The sequence below is a fragment of the Manis javanica genome, chromosome 9 (assembly GCF_040802235.1).
Source record: "Manis javanica isolate MJ-LG chromosome 9, MJ_LKY, whole genome shotgun sequence".
Classification (NCBI taxonomy): domain Eukaryota; kingdom Metazoa; phylum Chordata; class Mammalia; order Pholidota; family Manidae; genus Manis; species Manis javanica.
In genome coordinates this window covers 116,948,131-116,971,605 of record NC_133164.1, presented here as the reverse complement: position 1 = coordinate 116,971,605, position 23,475 = coordinate 116,948,131, and the positions used below count along the sequence as shown (strand labels likewise).

The window sequence follows — 23,475 nt, the reverse complement described above, 5'->3', positions numbered from 1 at the left end:
CCCAGCCCTGCTCCTCCTCCGGGAGATCCCCTACATCCCGCAGCGTCACCCCGTCCGCCCCCGCTTTCCCCACCGTTGTAATCCTGCTCAGAGCCGCCTCATCTTTCCCCCGCCCCAGCCCTGTTACAGCCATCCGCCCCCGGAACCAAAGGTAAATATCGGCAGGACTCGGCTAGCCCTCGAGGTCTTCGGACGCTCACCTTTCCAAACTCCCCCTCCTCCGGCGCCGCTGGTCCACTGCAGCCTTGAGCAGCACGCACCGAGCCCCTCCGCGTTAGGGTCCCCGGGACGCTCGGCCCCACCCCCCCCCCGCCCTCTCCCCGCCCCCGGCCGGCAGCCGGCCCCGCCGTCTCCCCAGTGAAGCCTCCCGAGGCTCCGCCCCTGCCCCGCCCCCGACCGGCAGCCCGCACGGCCGTCTCTCTTCCCAGTAAATCCTCCCGGAGGCCCCGCCCAGCAGCCCCTCGCCCTCCGCGGCCCCGCCCCCGGCCCGCGTTGGCGTCTCTCGCCCTACCCCGGCCGCGCGGCCGGAGCTGGCACGGAGGAGCGGCGTCCGCGGCTGCCTCGCGTCCTGGGGGCTCGGGCGCTGCCCTGGGCACGGCGGCCCCGAGGGTGCCCGCCGTGCGCGGATCTGCCTCCTGCGACCGGGGGCCGCCGGCGCTCCCAGCGGGCGGGCGTGTCCGCGCGCGGGCCGGCTAGGGGGGCCGCAGCCTGTGGAGGCGCGGGGGCCCGGCGCGGGGGCTCGCTGTGCACGGCAGTCCCCCGAACTCTCCGCCGCCGCCTCCGGGGACTGGGCGCCGCCGCGAGACCAGTTCGGATGTGCCCAAGGTAAGCGGACTTGGCCACCTGGGGGTCCCGGGGCCCCAGACCGCAGCAGAGGTCGAGGGCCGGGGACGGCACGATCGTAGGGAGCGGATGCAAAAATGCAACAGGCGGGGCGGAGCTGGAAACTCCTAGCGCTGTTTCCTACCGCGGAGACTTGTCCAAGACTGAAACTTGGTGAGGCTCTCAGACCCGAGGCAGACGGGCGGGCGGGCGTCTGGGTCCGAGCTCCCTCTGCTGGCTGCTCGTGGGATGGACGCGAAGGCCACAGGTGAGACGGCGGGGCCGCGGCCCCTGCTCCCCGTGGTCAGGATTTCTCCTTCCAGAGTCACCGGTCTGGGGGTTCCCCTTCCGAGCACTCCCGACCCCAGGAAAGCTAAACATTCAGCTGGAATCAAAAAAGGTCCTTTCAGCTTTTGCTTTTTTGTCCCTGAGACTTTGGGACCGAAACAACAGTAATGCTAGCGGAACTCATCTTTGTGTTACCTGCATTTGAATTAAAAAACGTTTTAAATGAGTAAAGCAAGCCACAGTTAAATACTGTTGGGAAAGTTCTCTCTGTTTGCCATTTGCCACAATTCGCTTTATCCTAATATGTGCAGGCAGAAGCATAATAAAAGAAGAGTCACTTGAACGAATTTATACTTCGTAGCAGATTTTGTGATTCCAGAATTTCTATAGATTGCAGAACATTGAAGTCATCCGTTTATGTCCATTCCCAGCATACCTGTAGCCTCAGGATTTCTTTGTTTTGTTTTTACCCCAGAAAGGAATGTCATGAAAAAGGAACAGAGAAGAGACACCAAGGCTGGTGAAAGGGGATCTGCCCTTCGCAGGTGGTGGTGACTTCCTGGTTGGAAGAGGAGGACCTAGGTGGCTGAAGAGATTAGATTTTTGTAGCTGTACAGATGAAGCTGGTAAAAGAAGACATGAAAATACTTTCTCTGGGTCACTAATAGGTAATGAGTAAGCCTGAAAAAGACAGATTTGAAATGAGGGCAGGAATTTCGAGGTTTGTGAAACCGAGTAGGACTTTGAACACTTGAGGATGTTTTTCTCCCAAAAATGGAAGAAGAAAAAATTCATGAAGCAAGAAGTGTAAGAAGTTGGAAGGACTAACAACTGAATGCACTCCAGGAATTTCAGCACTTCACCAGCCTCTGGGCAAACACATGCAGATGCACCGTACGTACATGGCGATTTCGTCACTGGAGATGGTTTCCTATGCTGGGAGGAACTTCTTGATTTGAATTTTGGAGTGCTTTTTTTTTTTTTAACAATGTGTATTTTGACTTTTCGTGTTAGATTTATGTAAAGGAAGTAAATCGTGAATTCACAGTATGTTTGGCTGTACCACTGTTTGCTGGGTAATATGGAAAAATTCGAGGTTTTAACATTCCTTGAAGTTTTATTGGAAGCAAAACTGTCAGGGACAGACACGCAGTGTAAGTTTTCTCTTTTTTTTGGCAACTGTATTTGCTTTGAATAAGCTGAATGTCAGATGGATTTCACTGCATTTCTAATTTACAGTCTGTTTTATCAAGGCCTTAAATGTATGTTTTCTACTAAGCAGATGGGAAACACATTTGACATATATGCCTAAGGAAAGGAACTCCCCAATGGATCATGGCGTTTATGTTTACAGGACATTTCTTGTTTTTAGGATTAGTGATGTTTGCTTGCTCTACTTTTGAGGAATCTGTGAGCAATTACTCTGATTGGGCAGTTTTCACAGATGATATAGATCAGTTTAAGACAGAGAGAGTCCAGGAGTTCAGACCCAACCCAAAGCTGAAGAAAAGTGTGCTCCATCCAAGTTTATATTTTGATGCTGGGGAAATCCAAGCAATGAGACAGAAGTCTCGCACAAGCCATTCGCATCTCTTTAGAGCTATCAGAGGTGCAGTGATAATTATGCTGTCTAACCCAACATACTACCTACCTCCACCCAAGCATGCTGATTTTGCTGCCAAGTGGAATGAGATTTATGGTAACAATTTGCCTCCTTTAGCACTGTACTGTCTGTTATGTCCAGAAGACAAAGTTGCCTTTGAATTTGTCTTGGAATATATGGACAGGATGGTTGGCTACAAAGACTGGCTAGTTGAGAATGCGCCAGGAGATGAGGTTCCAGTTGGCCATTCCTTAACAGGTTTTGCCACTGCCTTTGACTTTTTATATAATTTATTAGATGATCATCGAAGACAAAAATACCTGGAAAAAATATGGGTTATTACTGAAGAAATGTATGAGTATTCCAAGGTCCGCTCATGGGGCAAACAGCTTCTCCATAACCACCAAGCCACTAATATGGTAGCATTGCTCACTGGAGCCTTGGTGACTGGGGCGAATAAAGGATCTAAAGTAAATGTGTGGAAGCAGGTTGTAGTAGATGTGATGGAAAAGACGATGTTTCTCTTGAATCATATTGTTGATGGGTCTTTGGATGAAGGTGTGGCGTATGGGAGCTACACAGCTAAATCAGTCACTCAGTATGTTTTTCTGGCCCAGCGCCATTTTAATATCAACAACTTGGATAATAACTGGTTAAAAACGCACTTTTGGTTCTACTATGCCACCCTTTTACCTGGCTTCCAAAGAACAGTGGGTATAGCAGATTCCAATTACAATTGGTTTTATGGTCCAGAGAGCCAGTTAGTGTTTTTGGATAAGTTCATCTTAAAAAATGGAGCTGGAAATTGGTTAGCTCAGCAAATTAGAAGGCACCGACCTAAAGATGGACCGATGGTCCCATCCACTGCCCAGAGGTGGAGTACTCTTCACACTGAATATATCTGGTACGACCCTCAGCAAATCCCACAGCCTCCTGCTGAACATGGTACTGCAAAAATGCACATATTCCCTAACTGGGGTGTTGTCACTTACGGGGCTGGATTGCCAAATACACAGACCAATACCTTCGTGTCTTTTAAGTCTGGGAAGCTCGGAGGGCGAGCTGTGTATGACATTGTTCACTTTCAGCCGTACTCTTGGATTGATGGATGGAGAAGCTTTAACCCAGGACACGAACATCCAGATCAGAATTCATTTACTTTTGCTCCCAATGGGCAAGTATTTGTTTCCGAAGCCCTCTACGGACCCAAGCTGAGCCACCTGAACAACGTGCTGGTGTTTGCTCCATCACCCACCAGCCAGTGTAATAAGCCCTGGGAAGGTCAGCTGGGAGAATGTGCGCAGTGGCTCAAGTGGACTGGTGAGGAGGTTGGCGATGCAGCAGGGGAGATCATTACTGCCTCTCAACATGGGGAAATGATATTTGTGAGTGGGGAAGCAGTGTCTGCTTATTCTTCATCAATGAAGCTAAAGAGTGTGTATCGTGCTTTGCTTCTCTTAAATTCTCAAACATTGCTTGTTGTTGATCATGTGGAAAAGCAAGATGATTCCCCCATAACATCTGTCAGTGCCTTCTTTCACAATCTGGATATTGATTTTAAGTATATCCCATATAGGTTTATGAACAAGTATAATGGTGCCATGATGGACGTATGGGATGCACACTACAAAATGTTTTGGTTTGATCATCGTGGCAGTAGCCCTATTGCTAGTATCCAGGAAGCGGAACAAGCTGCCGAATTTAAGAAGCGGTGGACTCAGTTTGTTAATGTTACATTTCAGATGGAATCCACAATCACACGGATTGCCTATGTTTTTTATGGGCCATATGTCAATGTTTCCAGCTGCAGATTTATTGATAATTCCAATTCTGGGCTTCAAATTTCTGTCAATGTCAATAGTACTGAACATGTTGTTTCCATTGTAACGGACTACCACAATCTGAAGACAAGATTTGACTACCTAGGATTTGGTGGCTTTGCCAATGTGGCTGATCAGAGCCAAATAACTCGATTTGGTTTGGGCACTCAAGCAATACTAAAGCCTGTAAGACATGACAGAGGTATTTTCCCTTTTGGATTTAAATTCAATGTAGCAATTGGGTTGATTTTGTGCATTAGCTTGGTGATTTTAGCTTTCCAGTGGCGGTTTTACCTTTCCTTTAGGAAGCTAATGCGGTGCATCCTGATTCTTGTTATCGCTCTGTGGTTTATCGAGCTGCTGGATGTGTGGAGCACCTGCACTCAGCCCATCTGCGCAAAATGGGCCGGGACAGAGGCTGAGGCAAGCACCGAGTCTCTGTCTTCTGAAGGGCACCGGGTTGATCTTCCCGAGGTTGTCATTACCTCACTTCCTGGTTCAGGAGCTGAAATTCTCAAACAACTTTTTTTCAACAGTAGTGATTTTCTCTACATCAGGGTTCCTACAGCTTACATTGAGATCCCTGAAACTGAATTTGAAATCGACCCTTTTGTAGATGCTTGTGAGTGGAAGGCGTCAGACATCCACAGTGCGCATTTCCGTTTACTCCGAGGCTGGCTGCAATCCTTGGTCCAAGACACGAAGCTACATTTGCAAAACATCCATTTGCATGAACCCAGTAGGGGTAAACTGGCCCAATATTTTACCATGAATAAGGACAAAAAAAGAAAACTAAAAAGGAGAGAATCTTTGCCAGAACAGAGAAGTAGAATGAAAGGCACTTTTGATAGAGATGCTGAATATATTAGGGCTTTGAGAAGACACCTGGCCTCCTATCCCAGCGCACGTCCTGTGCTCAGTTTAAGCAGTGGGAGTTGGACCTTAAAGCTTCATTTTTTCCAAGAAGTTTTAGGAACTTCGATGAGGGCATTGTACATAGTAAGGGACCCTCGGGCATGGATTTATTCAATGCTGTACAGTAGTAAGCCAAGTCTTTACTCTTTGAAGAATGTACCAGAGCACTTAGCTAAACTGCTTAAAATTGAGGGCAGTAAAGGCAAATGTCACTTAAATCCGGGTTATGCTTCTGAGTATGAATCATTGAGGAAAGAATTATCAAAATCCAAGTCAAATCCGGTCTCCCTGTTGTCTCATTTGTGGCGGGCAAACACAGCAGCAGCCCTGAGAGTCAATACAGATTTGCTGCCTACCAGTTACCAGCTGATCAAGTTTGAAGATATTGTACATTTTCCTCAGAAAACCACTGAAGGGATTTTTGCCTTTCTTGGAATTCCTTTGTCTCCTGCTAGTTTAAACCAAATATTGTTTGCCACCTCCACAAACCTTTTCTATCTTCCCTACGAAGGGGAAATATCACCAACTAATACTAATGTTTGGAAACAGAACTTGCCTAGAGATGACATTAAACTGATTGAAAACATCTGCTGGACACTGATGGATCGTCTAGGATATCCAAAGTTTATGGACTAAATGCTGCAGGTCAGCAGAAATTTGCACTAATACTTTCCAACCCAGTTTATAGATATGAATTACAAGAGTTTGTTTATTCTTGTGTGCGTGTATGTGTTCAGTTTGTTACTTGCACAGAGAGATTGTTTTAAAAATAGGCACCGTATTTGGCCTAGCAGGATTTATTTTTATGTCACTAATTACCTTGCCTTTGTTTCTGAAAAAATTTTTTTGTTCCCTGCTGAATTTCCCATCTACCCACTGCAGAGGTGTAGATGCAGTTAAATAATGGTGGTCAGGGGAGATAGGAAGGTTTGAAAGGATTTTTGTCTAACTCCCCGTCATCTGTAGCTGCGCTGATCTATACTGGAACCTCAAACACTGCTCAAGGCCTTGAGACTGTTGCTTAACCCAGGCATCTCTTGCTTTCAAGAAGGACTGCAGAAGTTCCTTATCTTCTTTTAAAGGTCTTCTAGCACATTTATCTTGCACACACACACACACAAAATCCTTTTCCTGTGTATAATGTTCAGCGATACCACTGGGGAAATGGTGGAAGCCCCTATCAGAACTATCAGATTCCTTCTGGAAAATACCGATGGAAATACTGAATGAATTTTTTTTTTTTGAGGTCAGAAACAGTGATCCAAAAAGCCTCCTCAAAATTTCTTACTTTCTACAATAAGGAATCAGCCTTTGAACAGTCTGGGTGCCAAGGGCTGAAAGAGAGTTTTCTACCTGCTTGTCTGTTTAAAATTCTCCTTGCTCTTTGCCTCCTTGAAGCTACAGCTGTTCTCCATTACCCCACCCCCACTCTGTCCTTCCTGTCACTGTCATGCAAAATAATCAGTAGTTACTAATTGCTAAACTCCTGATATTTGTGGGGCTTTTTTTCCCCCTGATGATTAATTTTGCATTAAAGCCTGACACAGACTTAGAATCAATTTTGTGTGTGTGGAATTATCACCGCGTGACTCAAAGAAAACAGTGCCACCGCTGCCTGTGTTTTTTTAGACGAAACAGATTTGGAAAACTGCCTGACTTATCTCACATCCCTTTGAATGAGTTTACAGACTGCCAGTGTCTGCAAAAGTCGAAGGCAAATGGGAGATGATGTCAGAGGCATCTGGTTCCTTTACCATCTGCATCTTATTATAAAAGCAGTCGTCATAAAATGTGGTTCATTCTCTGCTGGTAGGTTTTGCAATCAAAGTGCTTTGCCACTGTAAGCCAGCGGAGTAATTACAGTGTCCTGGATAAAAACTATTAGGCAGTGTTGAGACTTGATGAAAATTCTGTACAGAATGCAGTCTTCCTGCTGTTTCGGACTGTAGTTGTTCCCCCAAGCTCCTAACACCTGGGAGTCTGTCATTCTGACCTAGATAAGGGTGGTTCTTACTCAATAGTTTGTGACTATGTCAAAATGTGCCTCCCGAGTGATGAAGCTGTGGGTGTGCTCCATTCCAGCCAAACCTAACTTGGCTGTCATTTTTCTTCCGTTACAGTGTGAGTGCGGACTGCCCCTCCTTCCCCCTGTACCTGCTGCCTTCTCATCACTCTCAGTGCTTTCTCTCTACAATGTCAAAAGGAATGAAAACCATATTGTATTAATATAGGTTGAGAGGGCGCCTGAAGGCCTGAATCTACGCTATTATTCTCAAGGAAGATTATTCCTCCTATCTCAGGGCTATCAGCAAGCAGGTAAAATTGCTACATGGATGGCAACACTATTTCAATGATTGGTCAGTCTCAGTGTTTGCTTTCAATTCCCAGGATGTGTGATCTTGAATCAGATCAAATAATAAGCCTTTAGTTAGCAGTAATATTAGGTCTGATCAAGGTAGGAATTACAAATGTGTGTAGGTAACAAAGAAGAAAGCAGAGGCTATATTACAGCCTTTCTTGTGACATTGTACAGAAACACACCCGCAGGCTGGGAAGAGCCAGGTGGGAAGAGAGGTGGGGACAATGAAAAAGGGATTCGTTCTGTGAATCAACAGGGGAACATGTTATTGATAACTAAAGAAAGGGATGCACTTACCAAAATAACGTCCCAGTTAACTTTCATCCGCACACTGTTTTGAGGTGCATTTCCCTGTCTCCTCAGCCATCCCCACCCCAAGGCATAGCTGGCTGGGGAGACTTCTCAGCGGAGTCCCCCTTACTTCTCAGTAAGGAAGGTAACACGCAGCCACTGGCTAGCTGTGTGTATGTTCACGCTTGGGACCTCCGACCTTACAATCCCATACTAAGGTGACTGGCTGACTCTCCCAAATACCTAGATCCCGCACTCTGAGGGGGTTATCCTAGAAAGAATTTAAAAAGCCTCTACACTTACTTTTTTCTTATCTTGAAAATAAAGGAAAGTTATCACTATGTGATGCTCCTAAAAGAAACACTTATAAAATGCCCTCTCTGTAAAATCAATTCCTTTTTACATTGACTTCCCCAAACTTAGGCCTAACTGGGATACAAGCTGTTATGAAAATAATAGCATTTAAATCTTAAAATTTTTAAAGATTCTATTAATTTTGCTAACAAAAGTAACAAATAAATGTAACAGTAATAGTTTACTCTGGTTTTCAAAAGTTTGAAATAATGCAAATTACTCGTAAGGTGAGATAGGCCATATCCAGAGTTCAATTTACTGTAATGAAAATTCTGGAGGGGATAGATAACGGGAGAATCTGTTCAGGAGAAAAAAGATAAATGTATGAATATGTTTAAGTTAGGGAGACCTAAAGAGGCACAAGGTGTAAGCAGATGACACAAGAATACACACAGAGCTAGACCCCAAATTTAGACATTTGAGTGGCTTTTTCTAAACAGAAGAATTAGTAAATGCCTGGCAAGAATGAGGTGTCAGATTCCCAAGCATAACAGAGGACCTGCCCCATCCCCCTCTCGGCAAATGTACTGAGAGAATCTCCTGTCCCCGCACCAGCAGGGCTCAACAGTTTCCCTTTTGTGGAAAGCTATCCACTCCTGTCTGTGTATGGTTTGCTATTCTCTCCTCCATTTGATTGGTGTTATCAGCAGAGCGTTGGGTGCATCGCCAAAGACCCTAGCCATTCTTAATATACAAAGTGCATCATATTCAATTACCTGTAAGTGAATAGACATTAACAATGGTTTTAGAATAGCTACGCTTGATTGGCTTGATTAGCACTGGTCATAATTACAAAAATATTCACATTAAATTATGTAAAAAATGTAAATAGCAGGCAATATGTAGTACTACTTTCAGAGGTAAGGATACCCAACATAAGATACGAAGGAATTCAATATGTGGCCACTTTCAGCTTATTTAAATGTTGACTAAAGTATGTCTAATATATGGAAAAATAGCTGCTAAAGCAATTTTCCCAGCCCTTGAGTAGTGTCATTATTTCCCTTGATGTTGGCAGAAAAATCCAAGTAATATTTTAAGAACTAAATGACTGAATTTGCATGTGAAGGATAATAGGAACTTCAACGATAGATTCTAACATTCTCTAACTTGTAGATGCTTGAGCTATAATTTACAAAAGCTTATGTTGTATTTACATATACATGTTTTTACATATACATGTATTTACATATACAAGTAACATATACATGTTTAATTGATTCTGTTCCCAAAGATAGTGAAGTTCAGCAAAGACTTCCAAATCAAGTGTTTTTTTTTTTGTTTTTGTTTTAAATTTCACACCTGTCCAGTTACGCAACAAGGAAAAAATAGACTGGAGCTCATAAACTAGTTTATTGGAACTACACATGAAATAAGACTCCTCCATTAATAAATAAAAAGCTAAAAGCAACTTGGCTATGGTTGGGATGATTTTGTAATAACTCTCTTTTTAGGTCTTTGGGTAACTGAGGGTTTTGTGTGGAGCTGAGAAGGCCGAGATTAGAAGTGCAGGACTGCTTGAGTTTTGACACCAGTCCCACCAGGGCGGCCACCGAACCTGCACCCTCGTAATGGGCAAGCCTCTGCTCCCCTAACTTGATCCCAAGTCCCGGCTCTGCCTTGGACTCAGACTATTTCTCTGTCTACATACATCATCCCAACGTATGGGACCCCAGCAAGAATGTCCCTGCACTGTGCCCCTGGGCCCTACATCTACCCCTCGTGCCCCAGCAAGATCTTCATTCCACCAGTGATGCTGAAAGCTGGAAAGGTTCTTGCAGGTTACTTGAGATATTCCAAGTCCATGGTGCACAGTATTGGCACAGGGAAGACATTATTAAAAAAGAGAGAGAAGGATCTATTGTGAATTAGTTTCTAATGAGCTACAGATTGAGCCACAAGGTTTTCAATATTCTATATTGTATTGACAGATAAATTTGAAACCCATATCTCTAAGGAAATAGTTTTTGTGAAATTTGCACTTATTCACCACACTTTTTGGGCATCTACTGTCACGGTATTGATTAGCATGAGGGAAGACCACAAAAACAGGTTGACTATCACCCTGCCCTGTGAGGAACTGGCAGTCTTTCCAGAGACCCCAAAATGAGCAGGTGTTCATCAAGAAGAGAGGAGCTTGCCAGGTAGTGATTCGTACCCAAGGAAAGTACTGAAAAGTGTTACTTGTTCTGTGGTAGGCATGGCTTGTTTGATTTCTGAAATGGTGGTTTGAGGAAAGGGAGTAAGTAGTTTATTGATCAATTTATCTAGGGGGTTATGGCTGGTAAATTTGGATAGAGATTACCACCTAGTTTTTCTTAGTTAGGTTTTGGCTTTGTAGAACATCCCTTCAGTGAGCAGCGTTTCCAAAAGAGAAGTGCACGTAGAACACGACCACCCCCACTTGCTCTCCCGTTCCCACTCAGCTACCCCAGTACATAACATAAATCTGGGCTGTGGTTGAATATCAGGGGATACTGTGAAGAGAGAATGTGTGAGCGTGGTCTGCCCCGTGTGCATGCAGCCCGTCGCTGGTAATGACAGTAAGAGTGAGGGCTCATTGTAACCCATCCTGACTCCAGTGGCCCAGGAACATCTTTCCCCCTACCTTCCTTCCTCCCCTCTCTGAGTGCTTCCAGGTCCCTGTTTCCAGGCACAGTTGTGAATACTGGGAATGCAGCAGTGAGCAGAACCTATGGAGCCGACAGTCTAGTGAGGACAATAAGGTCTGCATTTTCCACTGTCCCTCGCACAAGGGAGTCCACACCAAATGGAAGTGAACAGTCTTGTTAAATCTATGACCAACAATCAGATATATGCAAATAGAATTCATTTTTGGAAAAAAATATATGTTCTTTTCCTTGCCATGTAGATAATGCCAGAAGGAAGGAAGGGAGAAAGGGAAAGAAGGAGGGATGGAAGAAAAGAAAAAAAGTGAAAGACGGAAGGAAGGAACTCTGAAGCTAAATCAGAACATAGAAAGCGAAGTCCACAAGGAGAATCACGCCTATAACAATTGTGGTAGTTATCGTATAAACTATTTAAGAATCTCTTTGATTATTATTGTGGTTAAAACTTCAGAAAAAAATAAAGATATGTAATAATCTGAGCAAACCTTTTTCATAGCATATTGCAATTTCTCTTTCTGTTTCTTTAAACTATCACTCCATTGAGATGAAATGTAATTTTTTCTTTGAATTGTATTAATACATGTTGAATTTCACCTAAGTGTCTCAAGTTTTCAAATATCCTAGAAAGATGGTGGACTCTCACACGTCTTCCAAACTTGGGATATATAAATCGTTCTTCATGGTTCAAGGAAGCAAATATCTGCACACATGTGACACCCGCGGTGCCCCCATTCCCTTCAGCTTCCATCCCGATTGCATTTCTCATTTAGTAAATGAGCAACACAAACTCTAATTCCCGCCATGAACAATGCCTAAGATGTTTCTTCCCTTACTCCTTGAATGATGCAAATGATGCTCTACACCCTGTACTACAGTGAAAGATTACTGCCAATTTTGTTGTTTATTGTTTGAATTAACATATCCATTTATTCTTTCACTTTGTTCCAAAAGATTAATTTTGCTACAAGACAATTAATTTGTTTAAAATACATGGAATTTTAAAATATGGCTATTTTAACTCTATTGAGACATTTTAATTTGATGCCTTAATGTAATATTTCACAAAACTTTGAAAGATTTATATATATATATATACATATATATATATATATAATGTATAAAAACCCATAAAACAACCAAGAAGTGATGAAGTCACTTTCATAAGATACCCACAGAGAGATAAATGTGTATGAAGAATGCACTTAGTAAAAGCTAATCCCATACAAACTAAACGTGGTTTTTCACCCCTCAGACACTAATCTGGCCGCCCTAATTCAGCGCTGACTGGAGCACTGCATGTGTACAGTTGGCTTATGTGCATCGACAAACTTGTGGTTGTTCTCTCTAAATTCACCCAAAATAAACTGAAATATACACATTCAGTTATCACTTTATCTTTTATCCAACAAACTATCAAAAAATATCACATTGTTGAACACATGAGGAAAAAGGTGCATGTTTATATGCCTAAGTAACGATCAGCCAGCCCATGGCCACAGAGGCGTAGGGTTTTCTCTGTATGATCAACAGATTTTCACGAGCCTTGTTTGTACCTTTTCCCTGTTTCCCTGCTTAATTTGAAGAGGGGAAATTTCTATTAAAATATTACTTTGCAACACATTTATATATTATCTGAGCTTTGGAATTAGATAAAGCTGAATACAAATCCCTCGGGTCAGTAAATATTGACCAGCTGAGGTCTTGGGAAGGTCTTAATTTTAAATCTCCACTTCTCCATCTGTAAAACTCCCCCAGAGTTGATATAGACTGAATAAAATTCATGGAAAAGTAATTGTTTCCTCCCTGTAATCACCTCCAATTCCTAGTCTTACTTAAGCAGATTGTATATATATGGAGAGAGAAACAGATAGATGTTTACCTTGGTCCTGTTGTAGGTGCCCAAAGGCAAACTTACATATAATGTAATGTGCCATTTTCCCCATAAGAAGATATTAAAACTGTATTCAGATAATTTTAGCATATATAGCTAAGATATAGGTCAAACAGACATCTATTTTAATACCTAATATATCATTTGACTTGCACAAATGTGAAATCACAGTTATGCAATTAATATATTACTTAGAAATACTGCTTTTTTTCATATTCACTATTCGAGAAATGTATTCATACTTGCACTTCAATCTCAATATCTTCACCATTTCTAGAGACATAGTTCGAGCTTTTCCAGAGCATATCCTATTTTACTTCTGAGTTTTATTGAGCTATAGGCCTTTTTGAATTTATGTATGATGCTATTTCTTGAAATTTTATGCCATGATCTGTTACAAGTGCAACTTGTATAACATTAAGCATAACTTTATGTTCATACCTTTATTCAGCAGATGCACAATTGTGATCTACACTGTACCACTGTATAAACTACTTACAACACATTTATATATTACATGAGCTTTTTATTGCAATTTAAACATTTAAAAATATTTTCCTATTTAATTTTTTTCACTCATTTATAATGAAATTGCATAAAAGCTGGGGATGTCTAAGATTATGAGTGACCATTACATTTACTCCACAGGCTATGATAGAGTAAGTGGAAACCAATCAGAAGTTGCCAAGTTACGTATATAATGATTATTCCACTTAACACCATATATTAACAAAGGGCTACATCCATACAAAATGATCTAATCTTTATAGACTATTTTTTTCTGTCAGTCACACATATTCTTTGGTCTGGGGTACAATTGTACAGGACTTTATCCTCTGGTTGGTGATTTGTATGTTGGGATGTTTTTTCTCTTCCATGGCTGTAGATTGGGACTCAGGAACAAATTCCAAAGTGTCCAGCCAGAAACTCATCCTTTCAGTGAGGATTACAAGAGAGCATGCACGCCACCTCTGCATCAGGTTCAAGTGCCACACACCTGATAGTAGGGTTCATGCCATTCAAAGAGGAATTCCTTCTCTGTGATTGGTTTTCCTTGGGTACTGTTGGCCACACCCCTGCTATGCTGCACCGTATGCAGATGTGACAATGTTACTGTGTTGATCCCTGTGTAAGTCATCTGTACTGCCCCCCTGCTTATCAAACTGTAGGTATTATGGATATGCAAAATAGGTTACACAAATATGTTGACACTGAAAAGATGTGCTGGCTCTTAGGAAGTCAAAAGCATTCCTCTATGACACTGGTAAATTTCTTTTTGGCTAGAGTTGGAATTTAGCGTCACAAATCATGTACTCACACACTCTATAGTATGGTACAAATCACATATGATATAAACGATGCTGATAAAATGAATATAAAGATACCCACTATTTACTCTAAGAAATGCACAATACATACGAGCAATTAAGCCCTCCGTCTGACCTTCCATGATCACATCTTCTGCTCCCAGAAATGATCTCAGAGGTCATGTCTCTCCTGGATTTTATGTTCACCATTCCTTTGCTTGCTTTGCTTCTTATCTCCACCACGTACGTCTCTATCACTAGCAACATACCGGATATTTTTGCATGTTTTTAAACTGTATGTAAACAGTAGCATCCTGATTATATTCTTGTGCAACTTGCTTCTCTTTGCTCGAGATTGTCTCCTCCATGTCGATGTCTGTAGATGGGGAATTACTTATTTTCAACGTAGTAATGTTTTATTATATGAATAGGCCATTATCTGGACTACCATATTTTTTTGACCTTTTTACCTTGTTGATGGATTTGGGGAATATTTCTAGTTTTTGCAAATTGAAACATTGTATATAAAAATTCTTAAATATGTTTTGTAATGCACATATACAAGAATTTTGTCATTGGGTTTTGTTTGTACTTCCCACCCAACCCCCCTCCAGCCTTCTTCCTAGTGTATATCTAGGACTGAAAGCACATCTAGGTGATGCCAAATCATTATTTTTCCAGATCGCCTGCACAAACTGACACAACAGCCATTATCAAGAACTTTCTGTTGCTCTATGTTTTCTCCTGTACTTGACATTTCAGACTCTTTAAATATTTTCCTGCTTGGCAGGGTAAAAGGGTGTCACATTTTTGTTTTCAACTGCGGTCCTCTGATTATTGACATACAGCATATACCCAGTGGCACAAGCATACGCACGCACACACACAGTCCTTATTTTTCCATTTGTTTTTCTTATTTTATGAAATGAAATATATGTTCATATCTTTTATCCATTTTTCTATTTAATTTTATTTCTTAATGATTGAAGTTTACCACATATTAATAAAACTAATCTTTTTGGGCTACATGTGTTGTGAATAACTTTTTTGGCTTATATTTTCATGAGCTGTGTACAAGACTTTTGTGATATATTTTGATACACAGGTATTCTTAATTTGAATGTAAGCAAATATGTCAGTGTTTTTCTTTATTTATACTATTTTTTTTGCATCATATTAAGTAGTCTTTCCAAGGTCTTGATGCTGAAAATATTCTCTATTGTATTTTAAGCATTTTCATTTTTTAAATCTGTTCATGCAAAACAGTATAACCACAAATGTAGTGGCTTAAAACAACACACATTTGTTATCTCGTGCTTTCTGTGGGTCCGGAAATCAGGTATGGCTTAACTGTGTCCTCTGCTCAGGGGCTTTCACACAGCAGCAGCCAGTGACCGGCCAGGCCTGGGGTCTCGTCTGGGACTCCGGAGGGGAGCTGTCAGCCTCCGGACTCAGGCAGCCGGTGGCAAGACTCAGCTTCCTGTGGGTTGTTGGACCAAGAGCCTCAGTTCTTTTCTGTTTTTTATTGAGACCACCCTCAGTCACTTGCCATGAGGACTTCTCAAGGATGAGCCCTGTTACTATAGGGACAAGAGGAAAAGGAATGTTCGGAGAAGTTGAGGATAGAGGGGATTATACTGGCCGTGTTCCCCAGGGCACAGAACAAGGGGTTCAGGTGCTGGTGTTGGAGAAGAGTCAGGAAAAGCTTGGAACAGTGCCGTTTGGTTTCAGAGTGTGGACGAAGAGAATCCCATAGACGTGAGCTTGTTGGGGTGGATTGGGCCACAGTAAATGGGTGTTAAGAGCGCAATGAAATTGGTTATAAGGTCTCAAGGCAGGTGATGGTAAAGAAGTGTGAGCTTGAGAGGTGCAAGGCCGAGGCTACAGAAAATAGAACAGGGGAAATGGACACATGCCCCCTGATGATATTAAAGGTCCTTTCCAAAAGAAACCCAATAATTTCCACTATTTTGAACTACAATTTTGGTAGAAAAGAAAAAAAGCCCTGGAATTCTCTGAGGACATTTAAAAACATAGCAGCACAGAATTTTTAGCCTCCACAGATTCCTTTCTCCCTGGCCCAGGGTGGCCCAAAGCGTCTGCATCTTTAAAAATGCTGTCCCTCCGGGGACTCCTTTGTGCAGCCAGGCTTGAGATCTACTGCGTAAGTGGATAATATTCCAGCCAGTTACAGTCGTTTCTTGTTTTTCATGGTAGTTATGGTCTATAAACTCACTACAGACACCGAGTTAGTAAATACTGTCCCACTGTTTGTAGTGAAAACATGGGCTTAGGTTCTTTTGTGCATCTGATCATTACATTTTTATCAACCAATCAATGCATAACTTTGCTTAGGTATATATTTCTGTTTAAAGACACTTTATTTAATATATATTGATGATTCCTTACCAGCACTGAACTCAGGGCCATCCTCTATAACTCACGATTGAACAAAGCTTATGTAAACTTATTTTTTCCCTAAGGTACTTCTCAGCCTTCTCCTGCCTAGGAACACAAGGTAGCCGTTCATCATCATGATTCAGAATTTTAAACAGGGACATTTAAAAGCCCCCCAAAATGTGGAAAGTGTGGCACCAAATTGACCCTGAAAAGCATACTGGTTTATAGCAGGAGAGCTGACACAAGGCAGTCCTGCCTTATTGCACCTCAGCTGCACAGGCACATCAGGTGACTCAAATTTTTTGCACTCTATGCATATCTGCAAATGTCCATGCACCGTGATTATTGATTTTGGGGTAACAAATAAATTTTAGTAAGTAAGCAAATTTGCAAATACAGAATCTGCAAATAACAAGGATGCACGGTATTTCAGATTCCTGTTCTGCTCTAATCTCACTCTTTGATCTTTCAAACATCTCTGGCTTGAAAATTAGTCTCCACATTCATGTCCCCTTCTGTGTACGTACATAAATGCACTCTGGACTCACCTTAACAGCCAGCACGATTCTGTCTGTCCCTGCCTTTCAATAATCTGCAAAAATGCTTGCCTGTATCTTACCCCTTCCCTCATTTTCAGCACTTCTTAAGAATGATAGTTTTATTCTCAGTAAGGTATTTTGAAGGAGTGGGGTGGTCTGATTTTAAAAAGAGAAATGTATTCTTTGAAGAAAGTTTTGAAAACACAGAAAAATTTGAAGAACACCCAAAAATCCCTCTCTGAGAAACAACTACTACTAACATTTTACTGGGCTCTTTCATCTTCAGGTTTATAAAGATACTTGAATAAAGTGATCTGAACTGGGATCAAATTGTAATCTGATTTCCCATTAATAAGGTGAATATAGACTCAGTAATATTAATTCTAACTACTGACCTAATTACTAATTTCCTTAGATATATTTCAAGTTCATCCTTCACAACAGCTTTCCAAAGAGGTTATTTTTATTACCTTCAGTAATTACAGGGTGAGACATATTGCATAATAGGAACCAATCTAATTTTTTCCCAAGTACCCAGCATGTTTCGAATGTATTAATGATGTAAATGTAAACACAGACATTTCACATTATAATGAGGAAATAATTGTTCATATAATACTGAGGATAAAGAAGGAAGGATTAACTAAGCATTTTATGAAATCCAGAAACCACATAAGATCGAGAGATTTGCATGCATACTTTTAAATCTCTATTTCAACAAACTATTAAGAAAAACAGCATTAAAAAAGAGCGCCCAATGAGAAAATATTTCATTGTAAACAAGTAAAGATTTAATGTCTTTACTATAGAAACAAGTTTATTTATCTGTTAGCAGATGAATATTACAACTTTAAAAGAGAGAAAGAAACTAAACTCAACAAAATGTGCACAAAGCAAATAATCTGCTTCACAATGCAAAGTACAGTGTTACCGCCTTTTCTTCTTATACATCCTATCTTCAACTTCAAATTATTTCTCCGTTAGACCTGTCCCCCTACTACTAAATACATGGAGAAAAAAAGAAATGCAATAAAAAAAAAAACAGTCTAAAATTTCTCGGAATACAATAAAAAGGTTTCAGGAGCACTTCCAACATAAAATGAAGAAAGAGCTAAAATCCCTTGTGGCCAAACCTTTCACTGCTTCCCACTGGTATAAAGTATCGCTCTAGATGACTGGTCCTGCCCAGCTCAACAAATGACGCTTGTCTATCAGGCTCAAATCACACGCTTATGCTATTCCTGGCCAGTTCACATTGGCGACCATGCACAAAGGCCGGTTCGTTTTAGTTCACAGGTTTTTTCCCCTCGTTTCTTTCTTTCTTTCTTTTTTTTGCTTGCATTACTTTATTGTCAAAAATGCAACCTGCCGGACCATTGTTCCTGGATCTAGAAAAGCTGCCTATACTGGGTATAAACAATGCAGGTATCACCCATCCTCCACCCTCCAACCCCCACAGAAAACGTTAGGCACTTGTGTTGAGCCTGAATTACCAGCCTAAAATCTCCTCTCAAGGTAATTTTCTTTCAGATATTTTCTTGTCCTTTCCTGCACACGTAATTGTTTCCGGGGTCTGGTGAACCAACTTGGAAGGGCTCTCTACTCTCAAGTTTTGAAGAAGGATTGGTTACCCGTTACCTCACTCTCACAGATGTTCAGAGCTCCTTCCATCAGGAAATCGGCAGCCATCGAGGTGATTAGCTTTGTACCCGCAGCCGCAGGGGAGGGACTGACTTTCCCCAACCCACGGAAGTTTCCACCTTTCAAGCCAATAGGCACCAACTTGTGTTAATGCTAAGGTTGTGTTAAAACAGTTTCGTTTGTTTATTTCTTGGTTTACATGGTAAAGGAATAAAAAGCAACTCCTGCCTGGATAAAAATCAGTTTGGAAAGTAAAAACATTATAGTTGCCCAAGATACATGAACATCATTAATCTCCTTATTAGTTATACAAATTCAATTAAGAAGAAATTGGCATTGTATCTTAGTTTAAAAACCAACAAAAAGAAAACTAATTTTGGTGGATATAGCAAAATAAATTATTGATTATTGATATGATAATATAAGTATATATTAATTAAAAGTAAGGTGGATGCCTGAAGATATTTTAAAACTTCTCTCTTCTACCACAACAGCTGTCCTTTGGCTCAGAATTTCCATTTCAAGAACCTTATCCCACAGGAAAGAAAAAAAGAAAAAACATGGAAAGATGTATATATAAGGCTGTTCATTATAGCATTGTATGAAGACATGAAAACTTCTTCAAAGAGCAGAAAAATCAAGATGTGTAACAGCTTATTAGAAAAAATCTTGTGACAATCTTGTTAAATTAATTGATTGTAAAACGATTAAAAAACAATCTTATTTTTATATTGGTTAATTTATTTTATATCTTCCCATTAGGTTGAACTATGTAAAATGGTTGTTTTAATAGGTCAGCAGTGACCAATTATCAGTAATTCAAATTATTCAATCTAATGTTTACATTCATAGATAAATGAATTATCTACACATTCATGTTATGCTCACACACAAGCTTCTGGATTATTATGGATCAAATATTAACTGTGGTTATCTCTGGGTATTGAAATTTCAGGTGAGTACTTTCATTTCTCCTTATGCTTATCTGTACCATCCATTGTTAGAATAATTATTTTAAAATAATGGAAGAAACTAATTGAAAACTCAAAGAAAAATGTATCATGAAGTATTCTGAGGATTAAATACAAAATTTAGAAACTGAGTTAAAATGGTTATTGAGCAAATGAACAACTGTTTAATCTCAAAATTATGAAAACAACTTGAAATATATATTTTTTGCCAAAATACAAATTCTCTATCTTAAAAATAGGTGCTTTGAAATACTGTTCTTTGCAGAACTTTCATGAATAATAGTAAAAGCTTAAAAAATGTGAACAGCCTTTCACTGTGCACTTCCAGTTCAAATGAAGTTCCAAATAAAGCTCCTTCATTAATTTAAAACATATAATTCAGAGGAAGTAATTTAGAGCCTTGACAGACTTATTTTGTGTTTTCTTTTTACAAATTATAGAAGTAGGAACATACTCAATTTCTTTTTTTCTTCCTTCTTTTTCTCCCCTTCCTTTTTCTACTCTATACCTTCAAAGACCACTTATAAATGACAGTTAATGGCTTACATGAAAGATTGACAAGGAAGTTGATCCTGATAGTTTCAATAAATAGCTAGAAAAATAAAATGGCCTTAGAAATACCCAGCTCAATTTCTAGCCCATCCAATGGTCAAAATAAGAAAAGTTTTCTGCCCTAAACTGTGAAAATGAGCTGGGCTTGCTGCAGTTGTTTAAAGGGAACTGTGGATTTAAAAGGAAGTAGTGTATCAAGAATACAGTTGCCAACCACTGTCCCTCCTGATTTACTGTATCATCTTCTTTTCTTAGGACACGATTCTCCTACCGTCCTAGCCTCCCACTTAGGATGGATACCGATGGCAATGAATGGGCTGTGGGTTAATTCTCTTCATATACAGCTTTTTACATCTGGGTACTCTCTCTCAGCTGCTTTTAAGAGAGGTGCACTCCAGCTGACCCATGGCTAGGACTACATGCTATTGAGCTCTTAGATTTTATTTTTATTCTTTCCTGATTATTTATTATTTGACCATAGGACATTTAGAAGTGTACAGCTTTGAAATATTTAGATGTGTGCTTTCTATCCTTCATTTATTTTATGATTTTATTTCACTGTAGTTAGAGAAGGTGCATTGTGTAATTTCAATCTTTTTACACTTAATGGGGTTTGTTTTATGTCTAAAATATTGTATATCTTGATAAGTATATTCTGTGCACTTGGAAAACATGAATATGCTAATAGTCTTAGGTTAAATAATTTATAATTGTCAATTATATGTCACATTAGCTCGTAAATATGTTTATCATTACTAATTTCCTTTCAGTCTAAAGGTCTTCCTAAAAATTTCTTAGTACAGATCTGCTAACAGCATTCTCTCTCATTCACTCTCATTGGAAAATATATTCATTTTACTCTATTTTTGAAAGATATTTTCACTAAACATAAAAATCTAGGTTGAAATATTCAAGACTTTTGCTATTACACTGTCTTCTAGCTTCCATTGTTTGTTTGATTTTACTGAAGCACACAAAATAAAATGCACAAATCATAGTTTACAACTTGATAAATTTTGACGTGTGTACACTCATGTAACCATCCCCCAGATCAGCATAGGAAACATTCTCAATAATTTTTTTCCCCTTCACCTGCCATTGTTTTTGGTAAAAAGTCAACAAACATCTCCATCATTTTTCCCTTGTACTTTTAAAATAGTCTTTAAATCTCTACTCAGATTTTCTCTGTAAGTTTCCCAACAGTTTGATTATGTGCCTGTGGGTTGTTTACTTTGCATTTATTCTGCTTGAGATCAATGAACTTCTTGAATCTGTAAGTTTATTCCTTTCACCAAATCGAGAAAAATTTTGTCCATTAATTTTTCAAATGCATTTCCCCTCTGATTTTTCTAGGATTAAATGAAGTTAAATCATCTGAAGTTAAAATCATCTAACCTTTTGTTTTAAAAAGTTGACTTGGCTAAACTGAGACCGCAAACTCTGCCTCCCTATGGTCAAGAGCAGCTGAATACGTCCTCTAAGCCTCCGCGGAGGGCCTGGAGCCTGCTGCCAGTCTCCGCATCTGCCAGAACTTGGGCCAGGGCTCCTCGCACACGGGACTGGCCCTGCTCTGCTCTGGTTTCCTCTGCTCTGCTTTCCTCCCTCTGATCTTCTAACCAGGGGTGGCCAAGACATGTCTTCTTTTCTTCAAGAGAGTTAAGTATGCAGGTTCCTGGCTAAGCTTTAGACATATAAAGCTAACTTGCCTCAAGCCCCCATAACGTTTTCCAAAGATAAAGTAATATTTACTTTCTTAATGTGGGCGGTGAGAACATGTGTGCTCACTTTTTCATCTATAGTCTTTGGTGTGCATTCATTAGTTAGTACACCTTAAGGCTGCTTTATCTGGTTAGGAGTTTTCAATTCACTATTCAGCAGTAAATAGAGAACAGTCTTCAAATAGGAAGAATTTTAGAGTTTGAAGGGATCTTTATGATCACGTAGTCTGGCTATGCTGAAAATAATAACTAGGCAACACAAATGATTTTTCTAATTAATAAATTGTTCATGACAAAACTGGTATGTGAAAATATCCTGAAAGTTACCCCAATACTTACTATTAAACAAAATACATGAATGTCTTAAACAGTTTTGAATGTATTTTATCTTACATTATTTTATTTTAGACAAAAGATCTGCGTTAAGACTAAATACCTCTTAACATGAGAGCTTATAACTGCAAAATGTTGTGAACTGGAAGGTTACAAAGCTACAATTTATAGTTGAACTTGGATGAAAGAATTGTTGGTCTGGCAAAATATGTTTTTAGTCTCACTAACAATTAACTAGATTTAAAATGTTTCTTTTCTCAAGTTTCTTGAAACTATAGGGTATTATTGCTCGCGGTGGCCCTTGGATATTATTCATAGATTTTCCATCTGACTGCACACCTGTGATACTTCGGTACCTTGAAGTGAAACTCATATCCCAGGATACACTCCTTACCGGCCTCTTCCAGAGAAAACCAGCAGATAAAAGAAAACAAAAATCTTCCAAACACTTTGGAAGGTCTTTGATATGTTAATGAATGGTTCGCAGTATTCAGGGAATACTGGGCATGGAGTCTCATACCTACTCAAACAGACCCCAGTTAAACACGTCTCTTTGAAAGGACTCTTTCACCTACTGGGAAGAACTGAGACAAAATTCATGCAAAAGGAGGGGAGGAAGCCCAGGTCTCATCATTACCTTTACCACTTTTATTTCCTAATTCCTTTTTGTCTTTCATAGAAATGAAAAAGTTTAATCCCCAAACTGAATAATTTAGAGGCTTCATGATGTACATATCCCCTCCTGAGCACAGATTACTGACTGGGCAATATTTTGCCCAAATTTTTCAACAAACATGAACCTAGATTACTTGTTTTTGGTGATTATGAAACCTCTGAAAGTCACTGAAATATTATTTTATAGGGCATATTATAGTAGGCAACTTACTTTGCAGATGTTAAGGTGAGACTGTTAAAACCAGATTGAATTTTGCAACTAGCAGCAAAAGTATTTATGTTTTTTCTTAATTGGGTGAAACTGGTTTTGTACTAGAAGTTAATGAGAGAACACAGTGGCCTTTCATGGCAGCTGCAATGCCAGAA

The 23,475-nt window shown here is 40.2% G+C and overlaps 2 protein-coding genes across 3 annotated transcripts in view; one reads left to right on the top strand and one right to left on the bottom strand.

Annotated features, from left to right (window-relative positions):
* LOC140843479 (uncharacterized) overlaps positions 1-23,475 on the bottom strand; it is a 620,032-nt gene that overhangs the window by 20,870 nt on the left and 575,687 nt on the right. The gene's annotated exons all lie outside the window — the stretch shown is intronic.
* DSEL (dermatan sulfate epimerase like) lies at positions 400-12,087 on the top strand. Of its 2 annotated transcripts, XM_073213200.1 has the most exons (3): positions 400-825; positions 1,586-6,093; positions 11,325-12,087. In XM_073213200.1, exon 2 carries the CDS (start codon positions 2,446-2,448, stop codon positions 6,082-6,084), a length of 3,639 nt encoding a protein of 1,212 aa, XP_073069301.1. In that variant the 5' UTR covers positions 400-825; positions 1,586-2,445; the 3' UTR covers positions 6,085-6,093; positions 11,325-12,087. The 2 variants fall into 2 exon arrangements, with proteins under 2 accessions (XP_073069301.1, XP_036876717.2); XM_037020822.2 differs by lacking the exon at positions 11,325-12,087 and having other exon boundaries at positions 401-825; positions 1,586-6,166.